This window comes from Manis pentadactyla, chromosome 3, assembly GCF_030020395.1.
Source record: "Manis pentadactyla isolate mManPen7 chromosome 3, mManPen7.hap1, whole genome shotgun sequence".
Taxonomy (NCBI): Eukaryota; Metazoa; Chordata; class Mammalia; order Pholidota; family Manidae; genus Manis; species Manis pentadactyla.
Genome location: NC_080021.1, coordinates 5,376,527 through 5,399,548, shown reverse-complemented (window position 1 = coordinate 5,399,548; position 23,022 = coordinate 5,376,527). Strand labels below are relative to the sequence as shown.

At 49.5% G+C, this 23,022-nt stretch overlaps 1 protein-coding gene across 2 annotated transcripts in view; it reads right to left on the bottom strand.

Moving 5' to 3' along the window:
- Positions 1 to 23,022, bottom strand: part of FAM135B (family with sequence similarity 135 member B) — a 294,798-nt gene that overhangs the window by 81,580 nt on the left and 190,196 nt on the right. For both annotated transcript variants that reach the window (XM_036893581.2, XM_036893582.2), the window contains exons 4-7: positions 21,232 to 21,371; positions 10,974 to 11,044; positions 5,666 to 5,839; positions 456 to 582 (exon numbers count right to left, since the gene is read on the bottom strand). In XM_036893581.2, the coding sequence (XP_036749476.2) occupies positions 456 to 582; positions 5,666 to 5,839; positions 10,974 to 11,044; positions 21,232 to 21,371 (512 nt within the window). The remainder of the gene's footprint in view (positions 1 to 455; positions 583 to 5,665; positions 5,840 to 10,973; positions 11,045 to 21,231; positions 21,372 to 23,022) is intronic.

Below are 23,022 nucleotides of genomic sequence, written 5' to 3'. Positions count from 1 at the left end.
GTCATTATGGTACTGGATACACATAACACCCCAGATGATGATTTAGTATCAGTGACGCCACCCTACAGGTGGGAAAACCGAGGCTCGGAAAAAGTGAGCAAATGAGAGATGGAGCCGGGCTTTGAAACCAGCTCAACACCAAAGGGCTTTGAGGTTACCCTGTGGTCCAAGGGGAGCCCCTCACAACACACCCCATGGCCTCCAGAGAACCAAATTCTTCAAGGACCCCCTAGAAAAGGCACTGTCTGAAGACCCCACTCCCAGGATCCACCCCAGGGCCCAGCATTGTAAGTATGTTTGATAAAGGCAGCCGTGATTAAAGAAGCAATGGAGGGATAGATGGTAGGGGGCCACGCAAAGTGTCCCTAAGCAGGCCAGGAGCAGGCACCTCAGGGGCCACATGCTCTGCACAGCAAAGCTGGGTCTCGGGGCCGCCGCCCCTGTGCAGACATTACCTCTGAGGAGGTCGGCTTGCAGTATCCCGCTCCAAACACCAGGTTTTCCAGAGAAAGGCTAGACTGCTCAGGTCCTGCATCCGGGCCGCCCTTCCCAAGCCAGGAGCCTCTTCCTGGGCGAGTAAAACTGAAATGAAGTAAAGAGGGAGAGAAGGGCATAAGGAAAGTGAGGGTGCCATTAAACTGTCCCCCGGCAGCATAGTGGGGAGCTGTAGGTAAGTCCTCTGGAAGTTCACCCCTGGCACTGTCTGGGCCAGATAGTTTGGGATGCCGCTGTGGCAAAGGGGAGCAATTGGCAAGTGAGCGTGACACCCCCCTACTACGTGTATGCGAGATGCCACCTGGGAGGCCAGCACTGCGCCCGAGGCAGAGCAACAAGGTCGCACAGTGGAGGGGCAGGGGGGCCGGGGTCCCAGCTGAAGGACAAGGGGAGGCTCCATCTGAGCGGGCTCAGCTCTGCTTCTGCTCCTCCAGGTGGCACACCTGGCATGACCTTCAACCCCCGTCTTCTTCTGAGTCTCCGTTTGTTCTGGGAAAAACATAAAGACCTACCTCCTTGAGCCCCACACAAGTCTAAAAGGGTCATGGACATTAAAGCTTCCATTATCTATGAAATGCTCACTGGTCAGCGCCGGCTGGAACACTGCGACCTGCCCCACAGACAAATACGCAGCACCTGCCCGGCTCTGCGAGTCACCGCAAGATCGGCCGATGTGCTGCGGTGGGGCCATTAGCTTTAGGATCAGAGGGGATTAGGAAAGCTGGTGTGATTCTATGAATCTGATCCTCTCCCCATCCCTTTACCTTGTCAATTTTTATCAATTGATGCATCATAAAGTCTACTTAAACTCATTTCCCCTTTTTTTCAGATCTCTTCTATGAAATATCGTAGTGGCTAATTGTCTTGTCGTACTGCGAATGCTGTTTTATAGGCATGTCTTATTCTCCCAATGAGGTTCAAAGTCTCTGATGGCAAAGAGGATCTTGATCATAAATAGCCTCAGGTGGCATCATGTCCTTAGGTGCTCAAGAAATATCTGTGGAATGATTTAATCCTAGACCCACATTCCTGCTTAATGTATTGACAGGCATTCAAAGCTAATATTATATTTCTGTTTAATTCATGTCTTCACAGATTTAGTAGGCTCATGCCCACTAAGATGCTTCAGGCATGACCCTCACCATGAAGTATTTTGGTGTCTACAGAGGCAGATGCAAGACGACAGAGGTGAACTCAGGCAGTGAGCACAGGAGAGCGGTTTATAAAGCAAACTGTGTGCAAGAGATCAATAGTTAGAGATGATACTCAAGGAGAGGCAACCACCTGCCAACACCTACGAGCTCTGCGACAGGGGGAAAGGTTTTTACTGTCCCGGGGCCTGTGTTCTCCCAAGTCAGCAAGGTTGATACCAGCACTTTCTCCGTGGCGTCTGAGGATTCCATGAGATCAGTTAAATACAGCTTTAGGTACAGGGTCTCACAAAAAGTGATGATTCCGTTAGTGTTGCAATATTGTCCATACTCCCACCAATCTAAGAAAATCTAATATAATCATTGTACTTATACAGCTATGGATGATAATACCACAAATAGAATCAAGTATAATAGAATCACTACTCTGATTTGCTTGGAACTGAGATCTGAAGCAAGTCTCCAGTTTAGCTAGAAGATGGATAAAAACAACACTCAGAAGAAACCGTAGAATATGTACATGACACTGAGGCTCACGGCACATGTGGGGAACAGGCTGCAAATTAATAACTCATTAGTGAATCCCCCAAGTGAAATCTACTTGTATCTGTTTGGGGACTAAAAATTGTTTTCTCTCCTTTGGTCTGTTTCAGGGAAGGTTGAAGGGACTTTGGAGCTTGAATTTTAATTTCACGCATGCTTCCTCCTGATTGAACTGATGCTAGGAAAATAGCTTTCCTGGAAAAACTAGAACTTGCCCCATTTGACAGGCATTTCCCATAACTTTATAGCGTTCCTTGTTCCCAGCTGCCATGAGCTAACTAACAGAAATCTTCCCTGGGAAATCCAGAGAACAGAAGACAGTTCTATTTTTACCCTGTTCCCCAGAGAAGCTAAGCTCTGAGGGTGAATTTCTATCTGTGCTCCTTGGGCAAGGTTGCTGTAGACAAACTTACTAAGGACTGTTTTTGTCAAAGGTTAAACTGTCTCCTAAGAATTTCCAGATCCCCAATCTTCAGGCTTCCAGCAACACAAGGAGAGAGACCAGCTCCTCACAGCCATCTCAGTGACAACATCTCCCCGTTTCTGGGATGGACCATCACCATCTGCTCCTAACTGGCTCACCTGCCTGCACCCTGATACAACTTCCAGCCCAACACCCGCAACAGCTGCTGCAGGGATCTGGGTAAAACAGAGGTCTGATCAGGTGATTCTCCTGCTCGAGACCTTCAATGCATCCTTCTCATATCATAAATGGATTCTCAATACTTAACGTGTCATTAATTACACTGTTCAGTATGACTCTAATTTACCCTCCCAAGTTTATTTTTCACCATCACAATCTCTTATTCCCTGGGTCTGGCTCAAAGGCCACTTCTTCCTAAAGCCTTCCCTGGTTTCCCTTTGAGCAGAATGGCTTCTTCCCCATGCATAAATTTATCTACCATTTACTGAGTGCTTGTCAGGTGCTAGACAAGAGCCCTAGATCAGTGCCTGGAACACGGTAGGTGCCAAGTAAATATTAATCGACTGAATGCACAGCCAAGGGTTCTGCATGTACTGTCTCATTTAATTCTTCTAAGAACCTTCTGGAATGTAGTGAAATAAAAGCTCAGAGAGCTTACATCACATGTTTGAACCAATAAGCTCAATAAGAAAGGGGCTCAGAACAATGACCCGGGTTCCCCTGATCCCAAAGCCCACACTTAACCCCATCCCTCCATCATGTTCCCTGGATACTCTGCACACCCAATTGTGTGTATTTCTGCCCTGCCAAGCTCCAAGCCTTTTATGGTCCCAGATCTGACCTGTTCATCTCAGGGCTTCCTGCTCGGCCCTTCTAGGAGGGGCAGCTGATGTTTAGTGGTGCCCACTGCTACCCCAGCCCCTGCTCACAAAGCATCATATACACTCTGCCCTTCATCTCATTGCAGCCCCTTTCATCTCTACTGGGTTAGTATCACTGCCCATTTAAAAGTTCCTTTCTACCTTCTTGCCTTCATTTATTTATTTATTATTTTGACATTGAGATGCCATTTGTTATTTTGATGTTTAGAGAAGTTAGGTGACCCAAACAAGGATCCCCAGAAATTATGTGGTGGGGCTAGACAATCAGGTAGTCCTAACTCCAGCTGATGCCAAACAAGTCAGTCTTGGGGCCCCAGAGCCACGTGCAGGAAGCTGTTTTCCTGACCCAGGCTGTGCCCCCTCAGCAGCTGAGAGCCAGCTAATCCCAGGACACAACCTCCGGCCATCAATCAACCCTACCTCCCTGGGAGCAGAAAGACCATGTCCTGAATTCTGCATTGAGGCCACTTTTTGCCTAGCCTCCGAATGAGCTCATGTCTGGAGCTCTCCTTTATGGGATCATCATGTGCTCTGATGCTTTCTGGATTCTGTTTCTCCTGCACCTTCCCAAGTGAAGGCCTGCTTTGCTTCAAGTCTGCATCTATGATTCTTGTAACAGTTCCTATCGAAGGCCACAGCAGCACCGGACATGGCCACATTATAATTCCACATCTGTGGCTCGGCCCACCCATCTACCCTGCACTCCTGGAGGGAGAAGTCTGTCTCTTTAGTTGCCGCAGGAGGACGTGCTGAGCAGATCCACACCATTCCTGGGGCGCGGCCGGCCCTCCATAAATACCCGCTGGATCAGACTCCCAAGCAGTCCCATGGCCTCCCTCATACAGGGAGCTCCCTTATCTTCAGGGCCCAGTTTCCATCAGGTTTAGGTCAGGAAAATGTCCAAACCTCTCAGCAGAGCCCCAGAGGCTGGGGGCCTGTTTTCACAGCCAGGGTGCCCAGGCACGTGGTGCCCCTCCCCGGCTCTCTCTGCCCCCGGCTCCCAGGTCTCCCGGCCCCCGCCCTGCATGCTGAGTTAACACCCCCGCAGGGCCTCCCTACCCCTATGTGGTGTCCTTTTTCCTCTCAGAAATCACCTCACCACACCCTGTGGTTGCACCTTGTCTTTACCTCTGGGTGACACTTCCCAGTTTGGGGATTATGGTTATTCTGACACAAGTCCATTACCTCTACCGTTCGAGGTCAGTACCTGAAGGGGCCCCTGGGTGAGCAGAGCCTGTGATGGAGCTCAGCGGACAGCCTGGTGACACGGGCAGGGCCGCTGAGATAGCACGTGGCCAAGATCAGCTGCATTTCTCACTCGCTGACCCCCTCAGGGAGCCAGCGCATCGAACTGCCCCACAGTTAGGGGGGATTGGAGGCTCCCCCACAGGCATTTCATCTCCCAGCACCGAAAAGCTGACCTGAAAAGGGACACTGGGAAAACTTCCCCCAAAAAAGCCCACCATGCAAGATCCTATCCCTAAACATCTTTTGCACAGGGTTTTGAAATGATTTGATGAACGTGTCTGGCATGCCAGGTGTATGTGAAGACGGCTGGGTGCAATACATCCATTAACTGTTGTCAGCTCTGTCCTTCCTCTTATGGAATTCATGAAACCTCAGGGCCACACAGGGACTTGGAGGTGCCCTGAGAGATTCACTGAAGGAGGAACACGGAGAACACAGGGCCACACAGGTGTTCAAGCACTTGAACAAACAGCAACTCAGGGAAGGGGTCGAAAAAAGAGCCCCTACCACGTGCCTGGCCACTGTCCTCACTTGAGAGTCTCTGAAAGCTTGTGTGGATGGGGCACACTCGTGTTCCTGTTTTACACAGGAAAACTGTGTGTCTCAGAGACCCTGGATGACTTCTCAATTAAGGCACACTTAGAAAGCAAAACCAGGTGTAGAACCCAGGTCTTCAGGTCAAACCTGAAACTGGCATGCTTTCGGCCCCTCAGCTCACTGCCTGTGTCCCCTCGCCTCCTGCTGCCCGCTGCCCACGCCACCCGCCTCTCCCCGGCCCCTCAGGGAGGCCCAGAGCCCAACCCTGCAGCTCAGGAGGCGTGCTCCTGGTTTGTGTCCATCAGTCTGACGAAACCAGCTGCACCCGCCACAGAAGTGTAACCAGAAAGCCAAGCAGCCCCAGCGCCTCAGGGCTCCCGTCGTACCTGATCAGGGGCTGCTGCAGAGCCACCAGGGCGGCGTGGATGGTCACCGAGATCACCGACAGGTGGAAGTAGTCAAACATGATGGGGACCTGGTGGTGCAGACCTCTCCGGGGGTGGAAGTGCAGGCCGAGCGTGCGGCTGCTGATCACGGGAGCCCCCGCCACGTCTCTCAGCCTGGAAGGCAAGCAGTGAGCTCACGTGAGTAACCGGGGGCTGTTCCCGCTGCCCCCCAGGCAGGTCCGGATTACAGCCGCGCTCAGGGCCAGTCACCATGCATGCATCGTCTATCAATCCCTGCAAATGCTGCATCTGGCAGAAATCATTTCCGCCGTGACTGACAAATGAAGAGTGAGGCTCAGAGAGGGAAAGAACTCACAAGCCATCCCACAGCTGCTTCTCGGCAGAGCGGGGGCTCATGCTCTGCTGTCACCGACACCAAGCCCACCTGTCAGAGATGGAAGGTCACCCAGACCCTTCAAGGCTCATCTCCACACTAAAGCCCCCTGGCTTCCCTTCCACTTGCTTTCTTGCTTCCCTGCAGGCATCCAGCATTGCACTTCCTTCGTAGGTTGTGTTTTCTCCTAGATCACACCTCGTAAGGCGATGCCAGACAATGTGACTAATGCATATTCAGATCCAGAAGACCCAGCAGAGTATCTGGCATACAGAAGTTGGTCCAATGTTTGCTTATTCAGAGGAATAAGAGACCAAATGAATGAATGACGCTCAAAGCAGAGTGGTTGAATAGCCTGACCAGTTGCATCAAGGCCCCTCCACCTTTGCTCTAGCATTTCATAATCAGTATGCACCTGATTCCTAGGGAATAAACCAACTGGAAGGTAAGGCTCAGCAGAGTCTTTGCTTATAAAAATGGCATTAATTTTTCTCTAAATAAATCCATCCTGTGCTAATATCAGGTTTGGGAAACTAATCACTCAGGCGTTCCAAGTTCCGTGAACCAGAGCACTTGGGAAACGCGGCCGGAGCACCTTCCCTGAGCAGGACAGACAGCTCAGAGCACAAGTGTCTTCCTCCCCGTCCGCAGACAGGAACATGAGACACACAGAGGGGACGGTGAGGGGAGCAATCCCAGGGCCAGCCCGATGGGCTCTGCTTCCTGGAAAGCCTTTCTGCTAAAGCCTGTGTGCAGACGAATGCCACAGAAAGGAGCCAGTTGAATCACTGCAGCCCAGTGTGGCTTTATGAAAAGACCACAAATAATGGCCTCCCTTTTACTGGAAGAAATCTGACGGGGAGAAGGCAAACAGTATAGACCCTGAGTCTCAGAAGTTGTGAACATTTAGATTCATTTTAATTCTGACAACAGTTTATCAAGGCTTTACTGCAAACCGAACACGGTGCTTTTCCCCTCATCTTTATAACCGTCCTATGAGGTCTTCACTGATGGGGAAAAATTTACAAGGACAGCAATTTACGAGGACAGCAGTCCAGCCCAGGTGGCCCCCTCGGGGACTCCCCCTCCTCAACACAAACAACAAGAACACTCCCTTGGTTTCCCGCTCTGCCCAGCACCCGCTCCCTAGGCTCACCCCCTGCACTCCCTCCCCCTTGCCTGCCTGCTGGCTGGGCACATAGGCATGTTACAGATACGGAAGCAGAAAGATATATGTTGCTCCCTTTGCCTTGGTTCAGGGCTCAGACTTGTGGGAGATGACTCCCCTCTGAGCCCACTGGGGTGAAGTAAAGCCTGAATACAGTGCTTTGCCCCTCATCTTTCCAACAGTTCTATGAGGTACATTTATAGATGGGGGATTGAAGCCACCATGAGTTAACTGACTTGTTCAAAGTCACAAGGCAACACTGAAATGCTAGACCGCAGTCTGTTCTGCGTTACTGAACATTATCGCTTTGAATACATTCAGACACAGGCTCGTAAGAATCACAGAAGTAGCCTTAGGGCTTGAACAGCAGGAGGTGAAATACTTGTCAGGGGAGCAAAGGTATCAAAAATAGTAACAAGAATTTAAACCACATTAATAGGAGCAAAGAATTGGGAATGAGGGAGGTGATATTCTTTCGTGCTCTGAAATGGATAGAGCCAATTAACAGAGATAAAACAGTTCCTGGGTGGGTTTCCATTAAGACAAGATGGAGGTAAACAAGAAAGAATTGAGAAGAGGATGCCTGGGTTCTTGTAAAGGAACGAAAAAAAAAAAGTTCAAACAAAAGCACAGAACACAGAAAAGAACCCTGATGTTTAATTAAGATGAAGAGACGACTTAAGGAGTCTTGTTTTTCTGAACGGACTTCCACACTTAGAATTTTTCTGAGTGGTTTCAAGGTCGAGAATGGAGGGTAATTGAGGAAAGGTATACAACAACGCCTTGATGTCCTGACAGGCAGGAACAGAGGGGGTGGGGTGTGATGGAGGGGTGAGCCCCCTGTCCCTGGACAGTCACGTGCTCGTGGGTCTGTGCCGAGCAGCAAGTACAAGCATCAGGTTTGAGCAGAGCGAGGGGCCTGCCTCTCAGCAACCTGACCTCGGGGACTGAACAAAGGTTTGTGGGCAGCTTTTGTTGTGCGCATGTGGGATATGGACAGCATCCCTGGACTTGACCCATGAGACACCAGTAGCACCCAGCCCCAGTGTGACAGTCCAGTGTGTCTCCAGACATGGCCAGATGTCCCCGAGGGATGAGCCGTCCCACCACGGCGAGAACCGCTGGGGAGAAGGACTCCAAGAGCCCCGGTCCCTGGTACTGGATTCGTGCTTCTTTGCTGGGCTCCGCTCAAGCCAGCATGATTCTGATCTGCCCCGGACCAGTTTCAAAACCTAATGTCTGCCTGTGGGATGTGCTACAGACACTTCAACATCCTTAAACTCAATTTATGAAAATGACAAAGCACAGCATTTCTAATCGTTCCCCCGCCTCTGACTTCCTGTTCCTCTTAGCTAATCTCATAGTCCATGAAAACCCCCTGCTTGATTGTTAGGAAGTGCTTTGTGTCACAGACAGGAAGCGGCACGTGGAAGCCACAGAGGGAAAGGAGACGGTTACTCAGCCAGCCGTGCAGCTGGCCATTAATAGTCCTTCCTATTAATCTTCATAACAGACCTGTGAGAATAGATTCTGTAATGATGCCCATTTTGTAAATGAAGCTACAAAGATTTAGAAAAGTGCAGGGACCTGCCCAGGGTCTCACGGCTGGTGGCACACAGCCTAGCCCGCTGGGTTTCATCCTCTCCCGGGTCCCGTCTCCGGTACACAAGCTCTGCACTACCTACTGCTTTGACGGCAAGAAGGTCTCATTTCCTGTGTCCCTCGTGACTTATCAGTAAGGCTGCCTGGAGCACTGGGTGGAGAATGGCTTCTAGGCTGAGTCTGGAATCAAGGGCAGGGTCTGTAATGAGTTGGAAGTCTCCCATGGCACTACGGACTCACGTCCCTAAGGGAAGTAGGCAGAGGAAGATAGGGCAGGGGGTGGTTGATGAGTGGGTGACAGGAATCCTAGATGGCAGAGGAGGACGTGGGTGCAGCAGAGGCAGCGGCTTCACTTCCGGGTTTCGGGTTTATAGGTTAAAAGGAAGGCTGCCCTCTGGCACAGCCTCTGAGCTCAAAACGGTGCTAGAACAAGTCCTAGGGATGGTGTGAGGAAGGTATGACTCCCCAGCACCGCCATTCCACCAAGGCGAGCAGACATGGCGAGGGAAGCAGGGCGCCAGAGAAGAATGAGGAATCTGTGGTGTTGAGCCTGGACACAGTGGCAGAACCACGGACAGATCCCCTGACAGCCCAGACTGGATGCGACCATCTTACACATCAGCAGATGTCTGCTTTCCATGTGCAGACACGATCGGGTCTCCGGCATCTCAAGAGCGTCCAGCTGTGGTTCAGACAGCCTCCGATTCAACTCCCCATGTCATGGAAACTCCCGGGGAGGGCGTTCTAACAGGGAGCCTCACCTTCGGAGGGGTTGGGGGATCGTTCTGCCAGCACTGGCCACCTGACTCCCTGTACTGCACAGGAGAATGTGGAGCATTTGCTGAAGAGCTTGTAGAGACCAGAGTGAGCAATGGTTTGCAGAGGGTGGCCAGGGCCCTGCAATTCCGCTCTCAGAGCCGAGGGAGAAAGAGTGCCCCGTGCAATAGCCTCAGTCTGATGAGAGGGATGTTCAAGTGGGCTCGCCCTGTGTCCCCTAGAACTGGGCCAACACAGGTCCTGGTGCCTGAGGCTGAGAGTGGCTGGATTGAGCAGCATTGAGAGGAGAGGGGTCCCACTAGTGTGGGATGAAGGTTAAAGTGTCTGTATTTCCTAAGGGCCAGATGTGCGCTCCTTAGAGAAGAGACTCCCCAAAGAGCTTCCTGCGAGGACTGAATGACCCACCACAGGAGGCGTCACTACGTCAAAGAACTGCAGGGGTGTGGGAGGGAGGGGCAGCCCGATGGTGTTTCTCCTGGAATGTATGAAGTACCCCCAGAGCAATGGGGCACCTGCCGTAGGAAGAGGAGCTGCCTGCAACAGACTGCGTCATAGGGCTCCTGGCCCCGGGCAGCCGCTCCACCCTCACGGAGCCCGAGCCAGCAGGGAAGGATGGAGCTGCCCGCCACACCCCACTACTGCACCGGGAGTGTCCTGCTCTGACAAAGCCTGGAGCAGAGTTGGGGGGCCACGGGGGGCGTCCACAACAAGGGAAAGAAGTCATAAACTGGATGGGAGTTTAGAGTTTTGGAAATACCCTGACTGGGCTTCCTAACACCTGAAAAAGAGACCATTTACCTGTGACGTGGGAGAAGCTGGAGAGGCTCTGTGACGCGGCAGTTCACCCCACGTGGGAGGAGAGGCCGCAGAGCAGCTTAAAGGAAGAGGTTAGGAGAGAGAAGTGTCGTGCCTGCATCTTTAATTAGCGATTACACATAAATGGATTTTCAGTTTTCAGAGAGTTGAAATACAATAGCAGATATTCAGTACAATGGTGCAGCATCCTGGCAAATCTCCTTTGATTCAGAAGGGGCCTTGAGGTTTGCCGCCTTTTAGGGCCATTGATCTAAAGACCTAGTTAATACTACACTGGAAAGGCACGGAGGTATCAGATATAAGAACGTGCCCGTTACCAAAGCCAGGAAATCAGGAGGTTTCTGGGCATGCAGCACTTGAGCCACATGCGGTTTAACACGACCACATAGACATTGTTAGCCTGCATTCCCGTAGCCTGTGGCAGAGGAGAGGTTACTGCTGCTCAGGAGCCAGATTTGTGAGGGATTTCCGGAGGCCCGTGGCCATGAGGGTGCCCCGGGTCCGAGGGAGGAAACCACACGGCCACGCTCAGGGAGGCCAAGGACACTCACTGCTGCTCACTGTCCGTGAAGTGCAGGTCCACCTTGAGCTGAAAATCGACTTCACTCAGGGCCTCTTCCACCTGCAAGGGAAACAAAGTTCGAGGGATTTCAGGAGTCAAGTCTGGCCCAAAAGAAAAATGTAGCTGGTCTAGTTTCTGAAGTTTAGAAAAAGAATCTCACCCCACGGTTAATGTCATTTATGTGTAAAGCAGAATTCCCATGCATGTTCCATGGAATTCTGGCGGAGTGGGATTTTCCAAGTGAGCATTCCAAGAATAAGAGAGGGACAGGACTTAAGTAGTCAATTTTGGGAAAAAGCCAGTTTGCAAAAAGGGTTAAACAAGTTTTCCATATTGTAAGGAATCTTGAGCACCTGATTGGCCAAATGGATTTGACCTGGAATCCTTTTAGGCAGGAGTGGAGTGTTCCGCAGGGCAGTGACCTTGCCTAGAGGAAACCCCACTTAGCTATGATGGGATGGTGGAGATGACACTGCCTGGGCCCTCAGCCACCCTGGCCTGGCAGGAACTATTGTCCAGCTGGACAGAGGGGAAGCTGATGCTCAGGAAAGGGAAGTCACCTCCCAAGGTGGCTTGGCTTCCTAAGAAAGCAGGCCCTTCATTCTTTCCTTGAGGTCCATCAAGGCACTTGTGTTTCATGGCCTATCCATGGCTGCTTCCATTCCTAACTTTCAAAAAACACCCTCTCTTCATTGAGCATTTGATCTCACATAGTACAGGGTTCTATGCATCCTACCTGCCAGCTTCACATTTACACCTAAAAGATGGTACCCCTGTTCTTCTTTTCTCACACTGAACACCACCCAAGGAGCTGCCTCCAAACACCAGATCTCACTGCCCGCCCTACCCCACAGGGACGCACAGGTAAGGGCAGCACACCTGGGTGAGGACTTACTCTCCTCCCTCAAGCAGGCTGGATGGAGCCCTTCTTCCCTGTCACCCACAAAATGCTGTTTTGGTTTGTTTCTTCTATCTTAGAGTTCAATGTTTCCTATTAAAATGGTTGCAGGTTTATAACCTGGAAGCCCACGAACCAAATTTTATCTATACACACATTTTGTTTAGTATACATAAAGCTGCCAATATTTAAAAACCAGGCAACATTTCTATTGCAGGTTTCCAGCTTCTGGGGAAAAAAAACAACCACCTGGATCTGGCAATGCCAGGCTGGTATTTGGAAGCTCCATTTGGATCAGGCTTCTGGCAACACTGACAATACCCATCCGGCCTGTGGCAACCCCCGGGGGCCAGTTTCTTGCCTCATATCCCCAAGATCCCAGGGCCCTTAAGGGAGAGACTAGTCTTAGTTCATCTGGATCCCCAGCTCCCAAAGTCGAGCCTGCTATATAGAAAGTATTAAATTTCTTGAGAGACAAATACAGCTCTTCTCCATCTCCACCCTTTTTGATATTTGTTTCTTTGCAAGAATGTCCTCCTCCTGCAGGATGGGAATCTGGTACCCAAAGGCCTCTTTGGAAACATGTCCCTCGGTAAGCATAACTCAGCCAGAGACATATGGATAGGATTTATCTTTAGGTCCCCAGGGTTTTGAAATTTGTTATTTAAAAAAAGCATTTAGAAGTTAACATTTTGCTGGATCCAAGCACTATGAATAACTTCCCCTTGAGCCTTGTTTTGCATAATCATGCACCTTGCTTCATACACACAACCCAAGCGACACAGCTCCTTGCCGCCAGCTCCTGGGAAGTGGGATTAGCAAAGGAGCCTCTAACCACCTTGTGAGCATGCACTTGCCTGGTTTACAAGAATTCACAGCAAGCTCCGATTTTATACTTGCTGCACTTCCTCTGGAACTCAGAGGGAAATCCTTTGCCAGGATGAGCTGTGGCTGGATTGGGCCTGGCTGAGACCTTACTGATGTCTCAATAAGTCTTTATAGCAAGATGCTGCAGAATGAAGTCACGGGCCTCTAACCATTCATTTCATCGTTGGCCAATTGCTACCTGCCCCTCCCTCCATACACACACTCACACATGCACAGATGCACACACACATATACATCCACATGCACACACACACATGTACACGTGCCCTTCTGTTGATCTGCCTTATCTTGGTTAAAGGTATCACCACCCTTCAAGGACATTCACTGGCACCAAGAAGCAGTTTTGTGTAGCAGTGGGAAGAGTAACAGCAGCTGGTATTCACGGATGAGTCATCATGCAGCAGGCACTGAGCCACCAGTGCCCATATGCCATCTCACTTCATGTGGATCAAACTATGAATTAAGAAATATTGGTCCCATTTACAAATGAGGAAACTGAGCCTCAGTAGGTGAAGTCACCCAGCTCAGTGGGTCAGTGAGTCCCACAGTGCAGATTTGCTCAAGGGCTCCTCTGCCCCCACAGCCTTGCTGCAGGGCCTGATCTTCCCTGCAGGTTGCACATTCTGTAGCTGGCTGGTTCCAGACTCTACTCATAATGGTGACTCTCATCTCTTTTCCTCTATTCTTAGTTCCTCTCCTGAGATGCACCACAGTGGGGTGGGAGAGGAGGCAGCTTCAGAAGTCGAGCTACTGGGTGCAAATCTTGGCTCTATCATCTAGTATCTGTGTGACCTTGGGCCACACATCTGTGCTTTCTCATCTGTAAAACGAGAGTAAAATCATTACTGCTATTCTTTAGAGAGCACTGCTACTGTGTGCCAAGCTAAGAAAATGCACAGAAAGGGCTCGGCATAGTGCATGAACAAAGACCATTCTCAGTGAATGCTAGTTATTATTGTTATCTGCAACTTACCATGGGCTTGGCCACCCACAAGACTCCCTCCTTCACCCACTCCAGTGGCAGCCCTGTGCCCTGGTCACAAACATAGGCTCTGTGGTCAGACTGCCTGGGTTCACATCTCAGCTCTATCCCTTCCTAGTGATGTGACTTTGGACAAATTACTTAATTTCCCTACATCTCTGTATTCTCATCTGTAAAACAGGAGTAATAAAACTCATCACAATACTGTTGTGATGATTCAGGGAGATCTTCTAGGCAAAGCATTCAGTACAATGCCTGCCACACAACAGGCACCTAATAAATATAAGATGCTACTACTAACGTCTTATATGATCATGCAACTGCTATTATGACCGGCCCCAAATTCCTATCCCTCCCCAATAGAGACATTTCTTCTCCCAGCTAACCCAACCTTCAATGGCATCCCCAAGCCCATTCATAGCTAAACTTCAGAGTCAACTCCCATTTAACATTCTTGACCACAGGATATGTTCCCTCCATCTCCTGTAGGTAACCTGAACCCAGCTCTCTGGGCCACCCTTGGCTGGGAGGCAGCACGCCCTCTCCAACCTCCCCCACTGGGGCCATGGCGCTCGCCAGTACTCACATGGACTGCAGCAACTGCCTGCATGTCCTCAGTCTCTGGCCCCCCCACCCCCATTTTCCATATTTCTGCCAGACTGAACTTTCTGAATCTCAGCTCTCCTCCTTCCAACTCCTGAAGGAGCCTCCTGCCTTCAGAACCAGGTAAACGCACAGTGTAGAGCAGGGCCTCTGGGGCCCTCCACATGGTGTCCTCAGTCTCCTCTCTAACCTTGCATCTGTGCCCCCTCCTACCCGAGTGGAAACTGCTTTCTTCCCCAAACCTGCCTTCTACTTTACTGCTTTTCACTGTTCTGCCACCTCCTGTTAGTATCTGGTTTACACACTTAGGTGCTCCTATGTTGGGTACATAGATGGTTACGACTGTTATATACCCTCGTTGGACTGACCCCTTTATCATTATGTAATGTCCTTCTTTGTCTCCTGTTACTTTGTCATAAAGTCTGTTTTGTCTGATAAAAGTAAAAGTACTGCAACTCCAGCTATTATTGTCCCTATTTGCATGGTATTATCTTTTCATATCCCTTCAGTTTCAGTCTGTGTGTGTCTTTAGGTCTGGAGTGAATCTCTTGTAGGCAGCAAATAGATGGTCTTGTTTTTCTTATCCATTCAGTCACCTATGTCTTTTGATTGGAGCATTTAGGCCACTTATATTTAAAGTAATTGTCAATATGTAGGTATGCATAGCTATTTTGTTAAATGTTTCCTGGTTGTCTTTGCTGTTCTCTGACCTTTCCTCCTCTCTTGCTCTCTTCTCTGTGTTTTATGACTTTCTTCAGTGTTACGTTTGGGTTACTTTCTCTTCCTTCTTTGTGTCCCTATTATAAGTTTTTGGTTTGTGGTTACTATGGGGTTCTTAAATGACACCCTATGAATATGACAATCTGTAATATGCTGACTGTCAGTTAAGGTCAGATGTATTCTAATAGCTCTACATTCCTACTCCCCCTCCTCACCTTTTATATGTATAATAACTTCTTTTATACCATTTTGTTAAGTGATCCCCTTAACTAATTTTTAGATGCAAATTTCTTTTGCTATTTCTCTCTTTTTGACCTTCATACTAGCTTTTAAGTAATTTATCTACAACCTCTACTATATGTTTTCTTTACTAACTGGAAACTTTTCCTTCTTAAATATCTTGCTTCTAGCTAGGATCTTTTCTTTTACTCTTAAAGAAGTCGCTTTAACCTTTCTTGTAAGGCTAGTTTAGTAGCTCTGAACTCTTTTAACATGTTTATCTGTGAAGAGCTTTATCTCTACTTCCATTCTGAACGGTAACCTTGCTGGGTAGGACATTCTCGGTTGGAAGGCTTTTCCATTCAGCACTTTTAATATGCCATGCCATTCCCCTCTGGCCAGAAGAGTTTCTGTGGAAAAATCAGCTGATGATCTTATGGGGTTTCCCTTATACATAGCTTGCTGCTTTTCTCTTGCTGCTTTTAAGATCCTCTCTTTATCTTTGATATTTTGATTATAATGTGTCTTAGTGTGGACCTCCTTGGGCCCATCTTGTTTGGAGTTCTCTATGCTTTCTGGACCTCGTAGACTGTTTTCTTCCCCAGATTAGGGAAGTTTTCAGCTATTATCTCTTCAACTAAATTTTCTAATCCTTCCTCTCTCTCTTTTCCTTCTGGGACGCCTATAATACAGATGTTAGGATATTTCACGTTGTCCTGGGGCTCTTACCCTGTCCTCATTTCTTCTAATTCTTTCTTCCTTATGATGTTCAGCTTGAGTATTTTCCATATACTTTATCTCCCAAGTCACTGATCTATTCTTCTGCATCCTCTAGCCTGCTGTTCATTGCCTCCAGTATATTTTGTATTTCATTTATTGAATTCTTTATCTCTGATTGGTTCTTTTTTAGACTTTCTATCTTTTTGTTGAGTTTCACCTTGAATTCTACTACAGATTTCTCACGTCCAATGAATAGCTTTATAACCATTGCTTTAAGCTCTGTCAGGTAGACTGGTTAATTCTCTTTCATTTAGTTTTTTTTTTTCCGGGTTCTTTTCTCTTCTGTCATTTGGAACATATTCCTCTGTCTTCTCATTTTGTGTGACTTCCTGTGCTTGGTTCTTTGGAATAGTTGAAAGGACCCACTCTCCCAGGCTTGCCTTGTGTGGAGGGCTCCTTGTGCAGGCGGCGTGTTCCTCATGGTTTGGGCTGGAGGCCGAGCAAGTGTGAGGTGGGCTTTTCCTCGTGCTGGAGCTCCCAGAGGGTGATCCTGGGGGTGGGCTCCTGGAAGGACACCTATGAGTTCTGCTCTGGTTGGGGGAAGGTGGTGGGTCAGTGGCCAGTCAGGAGCACCCTCTAGGTAACTCTTGGATTTTGGCGCCAGCTGAGTGCCCTGAGCCTCTCCGGCCATATGCTCCTGTGTCCTCTGGGCCACTTAGGGCTGCTCTGGGGAGTTCCCGAGTAGGGTACGCACCAGGTCCTGCTGGTGGTGTGGCATCAGGCTCCATGCACGTTCCCCACAGCCCCTGTGCGCGCTGAGCTACTTCAGGGATTTCTCCAATTAGTGCCGCCACGTCCCACTCATGACCAGGGGTCAGGCCCAGCACAGGCGTTCCCCCACAGTGCTCTGGGGAGTTGCCTGGGTGGCACCCACCGGCAGACTCATGCACCCTCCCAGCAAGTAGGGGAACTTTGCAGTCCTGCTGATGGGGGCTGGGCCAGTAGATAACAGCAAGCAACAAGGCGGGGCTGCTGGATGGCACCCAGATCCTGCTCCTGGGTGCAGAAGGATGTGTGAAAGAAGCACAGACAATGTCACTGGCTGGCTCCTCAGATCCCAGATTGCCTCCAGCAGTTTCCATTGCTGTTCAGCTCTGAAACATGGGTCCTTTCACTTATGGTCTAGTTGTACTTTAATCCACCAGGCATTTTCCATGGGCCTCAGGGCAGGGAGTCTGTTCCTGACTCTCTCAGCAATATCCCCCCTCAGCCCTCTGAGGGTCACTGTGCTGCGGACGGGAACCCTGTGGTTACCATCTCCGTCGCTCCTGTCATTTTTTAGTTTGATCTTCCTGTGCTTCACTGTAGGAAACACCGGTCTCCATTCTTCTTCAGGGTGAAATGTTCTGTGTGTGGGTATAGATTCATCCTGTAGGTTGGAGAAGGTGGATCCGGGCTCTCTCTACTCCATACCATTTCCCCAGGATCCGAGTGCTACTGTCTTCTGTCTGGAAAGCTCTTCAATGCCCCCTGAAGAAATTCCACCCATCGTGGCTGTCAAGACTCTGATTCAACTCGCCCCTCCTCCCCAAAGGAGAAGTCTCTGCCTGACCGACTAGTTCTGGGATGGGCTCAAGAATCTGCATTTTGAACAAGTTCTGCCAGGGGGCTGTGCCAGGGGCACATCAAGGATTCACACTACCAAAACCCTTTTCCTTTTAAAGCCTATAAAACTGCAATCTTGTCCTTAAAGACATTTTCCTTCAATTTGCTCCTGATCTTCCTCTGGGCACTAAGCATCTTATTGTTAGAAACTGAATCGTCTTAGACTTGGCTGCTGGGAAGCTTACTGCTGAGTGTGTGGGCCACCCCCAGTGACATGGTCTGTTACATTTATCATAGGCCTTTTCTCCTTTTTGTATTTTTCCTCTATTCTGGCTCATTCTATTGCTTTTTTCCCCCCATTTACTATTTATGAATTTTGTCAGCCTTCCCAGTTCTTCTGGGGGATTGCAGAGTGTCATAAATAAAATGCCCATCCGACTTCCACACTTGCTTATTCTTTGTGACCGTCATCACAACATCCCGTCTTATGCTTTAGACTATGATTAGTCCCATCCATGGCCACCTCTTGCACGTGTGCTCTCCCTGCATGGACTGAATCTTCTTCGTGTCTGCATTTCCCATAGTACGTGGAATGGTGTGATTGCTATATGTATGCATGAACATGAATTCTGGCCATCTGGCTGTAAAAGGTGTTTCTGTTGTCATAAGCAGACCAGTTCAGTGGGAAAGAGCCAATGTATCCATCTCAGACACACAGTTTTATGGACATAGCCGATTAACTTTAACTGTCCCTGGTGTGGACTTAGAGATGAACTGCAGCATTGTCCTCGGCCGTACGGACTGCCCCAACACAGTAGTACATGCTGACCCTGTAGCGGTGAGTGATTTGGGATGCAGAAGAAGGGAGTATATGCTGTCAAACAGACTTTATGTTCAACTTCAGAACTAAGGCCTAGTATCCCCTCAAATGAGCTAAACATGGGTGTTGGAAAAGGTGGTCTGGTGTCTTCTCCCAAACCAGGTCCAGGAAGGAAGCAGCTGGTACACTCAAAATGAGGGTTCCAAGTGCAGTACTTTCAGGGGCTGATTTACAAAGACGTGGAAAGCCACGAATGATGGCCCGGGACCTCAGAGTTAGTAAGTGCAGAACTTCTTTACCCGCCGAGATGGGAGGAGTCGGGGGTGGGGGCACTGATTACAGACTAGAGAGAGGGCTACATGCGGCGAGCGCCCTGACTGAACTGAGGCCTTTGGTAGAAGGACACAGCCAGGGCGTTGCTGTTAAGTGTTTAACGACTGGATCTCTGAAGGAAAATTAAAAGAAACAAAACAGATTTGCAGCATTCCCAATTTCTGTGGTGTCCATATTTCTATCACAATTGATACAGGGACCCATATAACATCAGTAAATGTGGAGTTGGGAAGACCTAAGTACCTTTGGCCCTCGACAGTAGCACAGGCAGGCGCCAGCCCACCGCAGGACGCCGCGGCCCCCACGCCCGGAGCGGCAGGAGCCCAGGGATGGACGCTCGGGCCCCGCTGCCCCCTGACCACTGGCAGGGCCTCTCAGAGGCTGAACGCAGATGGAAACAGGAGGGAAGGATCTAGGGAGCAGATCTCCAGGGGGCAAAGCGGGTGCGGAGGGCAGAGATGGGAGACAGAAGGGCAGCGAGCGGGGACCAGGGCACCTGCAGGCTGGCAGCGCACAAAGGGATATGTATTTCTCTTTGGGAAGAAGGGCTTAAAGGGATGCCACATTCGGTTTGTTCATCCACCTACTGTGTCACCCACTCGTTTTGGTCAGGCATCGCCGACGTGGTCCTATGGCAGGTACTGGGGTTGAAAGAGAGACGGGAGACCTCAGCCCCGAGAAGCTGGGGACGGGAGGGAGGATGGCAAAAACCAGCGTAAGAGCATGCCGTCCCGCCGCTCCGGCAAAGTCGGTGGCTTCCATGCCCAGGGATCCTCTCTCCCTTCCCTCCTGTGGCCCGACGCTCTGCTCATCCGGCCCCAGCTCCCTCCCCAGCTCCTGCCCCTTCCCCGCTGGGCTCTCCGTACCAGTCACCTCAGCCTCTCTGCTTTCCGTGGCACACACCCACCCATTCCCCCTCAGGGCCCCTGTCCCCGCTGTGCCTCCTCCAGGCACGCTGTCCCCCTGAGCCCTTGGCATACCTGCCCCTCCTTAGCACGTGGGGCTCAGCAAAGTGTTGGCGTCCCAGCAAGGCCACTCGCGTCTATCACTTGATCTCCAGGGAATGACCTCCATCGTGTGTGAAGGCTGTGTTTTAGCCGAGCCCCTGGTGGTCATGAAGCAACACCGAGTCTTGCAGAGTAGGCCTGCCGTGGGCTCTCTGCCCCTTGGGCCCAGTTACAGCTTCACAGGACCCTCCCATGGGCACCTGACACCTACTCTCACCACCCTCTGAGGGCATCTCACGGACGAGAGAGTGAGCATGTAGTTGTGGGAGGCTCAGCCCAAGAATGTCCATGATTTATTTGATTACATTGTGGATGCTGATCTAATAGTAAAATATAAGCCCCAAGACACCAGGGATATTTTCTTGTTCACTGTTTTATCTCTAGCCCAGTGTAGGTGATTAGCTGGTTCTCAATAAATCTTTGAAGGGCAGATGAATTGATGAATGAGGAATTAGTGACAGTTTTCACCACTAGCTGCACAGGGGAAGCTGGTCACTACCCAGACCATAAAACCGTGGGCAGAACGCCACAGGGCCTGAGAGGAGGGAGACATTACATGGCCAGTAGGATCCGTTATGCGTGCCCCTTGGGGAATGTGAATAGAGGACATGCCTCTAATTAGGCTCTCCTAAAATAGGAATATATGTCCACATCTTCAAAGATATTCTAGCAGGAAATAATCAGCTGGAATGTGGCAACAGGAATTTGAGGTGGGACTCCAGGAGTGGAGCAATGGTTTAGATGCCAGATGTTTCTTTGAAATGTGTTAATCTGATGAATAGAGAAATTTTAATCATGTTTCTAGCAAATGGGAGAGCTCCCCCAAGGCCTCTGGGCTTTTGCTTGTGCTGTTCTCCCTGCGTGGGACACCCTTCCTATTTCTCTTAGTCTGATGGACTCTCAGGTCACTGCATCGCAAAGCCAGTTCCTTGGTGAAACCACTGATGTCTCCCACAGAGCGCACCATCCACCCGTGGTGCTCCATAGTTCATTTGCACTGAAGCTAGGACAGTGCATATTGCCTATGAAGATGGTGCTTATACATCTGTTTTCCCACAAACTGTCAGTCCCTTAAGGGAAGAGTTCCTAATGCCTTCTTCAGCACTGTCCCTCATCCAAGGGTCCAGGACAGAGCCCTGCACAAAGCAGATGCTCAACAGACTGGGTACCTGCACCAACGAGCAAATGGGCAAAGGGAGAGCAAGTAGGCATCAGTTAGTTAACAGAAACTGCTTGGAAACTGGGATGAGCAAGTACATGAATGAAAGAATGAGCACAGAAGTGCACGCACAAGTGCACAAGTGCATGAGTGCTCTGACAGCACAAGTCCCTACCTGCCAGGTTTCCAAGCAAATCTGTACCTTCTCCTTCATTTACCATTTACCTAGCAATGGGTACAGAAGGCAAGTGGTGGACACGGCAACTTGTGCTGGTGTAGATTCCATGACTTACCCTTTCACCATCTAAGAGCAAATGAGCTCGGAAGATCATGGCATCATTTATGGGCACCTCTTCATTCCTGTACAGGATTTGAAAGACCCGGCTGTGCACGGTGTTCTCGTGGACGCAGGCTGAATGCAGGCTGCTGCTGTCTGCAAAACAAGAACCAGTAGGAGCCTGTGAGCTCCAGCATCGTCCTGCACCTGCAGCTCCTCGGATGGTGGCCCAAGTCAAGGAAAGTAGGGGCCCCTAACTGCATTCCAATATCCAAAGATGAAAATCACAGGCGAATGAGGTCCCATTATGTAAAGCCTGCTGTTCAGCAAGTTGGGCTAGCATCTCCGAAGAACCTTGCTCCATCCCTTACAAACCTGAGGGTCTTATCTAAACCCCTGTCATGCAGTGAGTAGGGCTCCATGGCTGGAAATCAGTATCTGCTAAATTCTTCACCTGCTCTCATGGTTCCTCCTCTATGAAGCCTTGCATAATCCTCCTCTCCTGGGAACATGAGGAAAGGAAGAGAGAGATGGAGACAAGAACTGCCCCCTCCAAGGACTTCCTAGTGCCCACGGAATTCTCTCTCTTACAGAATCACTTTCTCTAGAAGTGTGGTTTGTGTGTCACATATGATACGAACACTGTCTTGAGTTTTAGGTGAATGTGCTCATTGTAATTACATTAGATAATCAAGTTTCTTAAGGAACTTGTTCAATGCCATGTCCACCAATGGATTCTTCGTATACCCTAATCCCTAACCATTCCTCAAAGTCTAACTGAACTTCAGGAAGACAAATCTATCTGATACAGTCAAAGAGGCCCTACTGCATCCACTGGCCAGGGTTATCACAGAGAGCAAGTGGGTGAATTCCTCAGAATCATGTAACACATAAACTGCTCATTTGGAAAAATATAAAAATATTTTAAAATAAATAATGCTTATTTTGATAAGCTATTATGCACTGATTACCTTATTTTTAATAATGTGGTACTTTACAGTTTCCGAAGTGCTTTTCAAAGGTGCTACTTTGCTCAGTCCTCATAGAAATTCACTAGGGTGCTTCTTACTACAGATGAAAAGACCACACTCAAAGAAGAAGAGGTGAGTGTCTTGGTATTTGCTGTGTGGTCAGGTATATTGTGGATCTATCCTCACGTCAAACAACTGAGAAGAGAAGTCTCAGGTGAAGAAATAAAATGCACCCATTTCCTAGCAAAAGGTAGGTCTCCTCTATAAAGCACTATGGAGAGAATGAAATAGGATGCTTGCAGAGGCAGGAAAGAAAATAAACAAAACAAGAAAAATCTGTCCAACTAGCAATGAAAATCTGCTCAATGCCTTGTGCCTTGTCCCAAGATGGTTTAGAGTCCCCTGGAAACAGGGACAAAGGGTCACTGCCATCTCCCAATGCCCAGTGGCACCGTAACCAACACGGGCCATGTAGCTTCAGAGTATGGAACACATAAAACCCCAGGTCGTTTCCAAGTTGCTCACGTATTTCTGCTCTAATTTGCACTTTTCCATAAAGGACATAAAATGACTGACCGACACAGCCCTGGTTAGACCTGTTGGATTCAAACTGATGTGACTTTTCAGCAGAACTAATCCTTGTGTGCAAATGCCTTTCTGTTGTTATTTGCACTGTCGGCCCTTTCTCTGTCACTGTTATGGCCTGGTTGGTCTATCAGCCAGACTGACACCATGGCAGAGGAGGGATGGGGTAAATACTCTGAAGGTCAGAGCCGCCCAGGGCCAGGAGGGACAGCCAGCAGAAGAGCTCTATCACTTGCCTTCTGGGGCAAGTG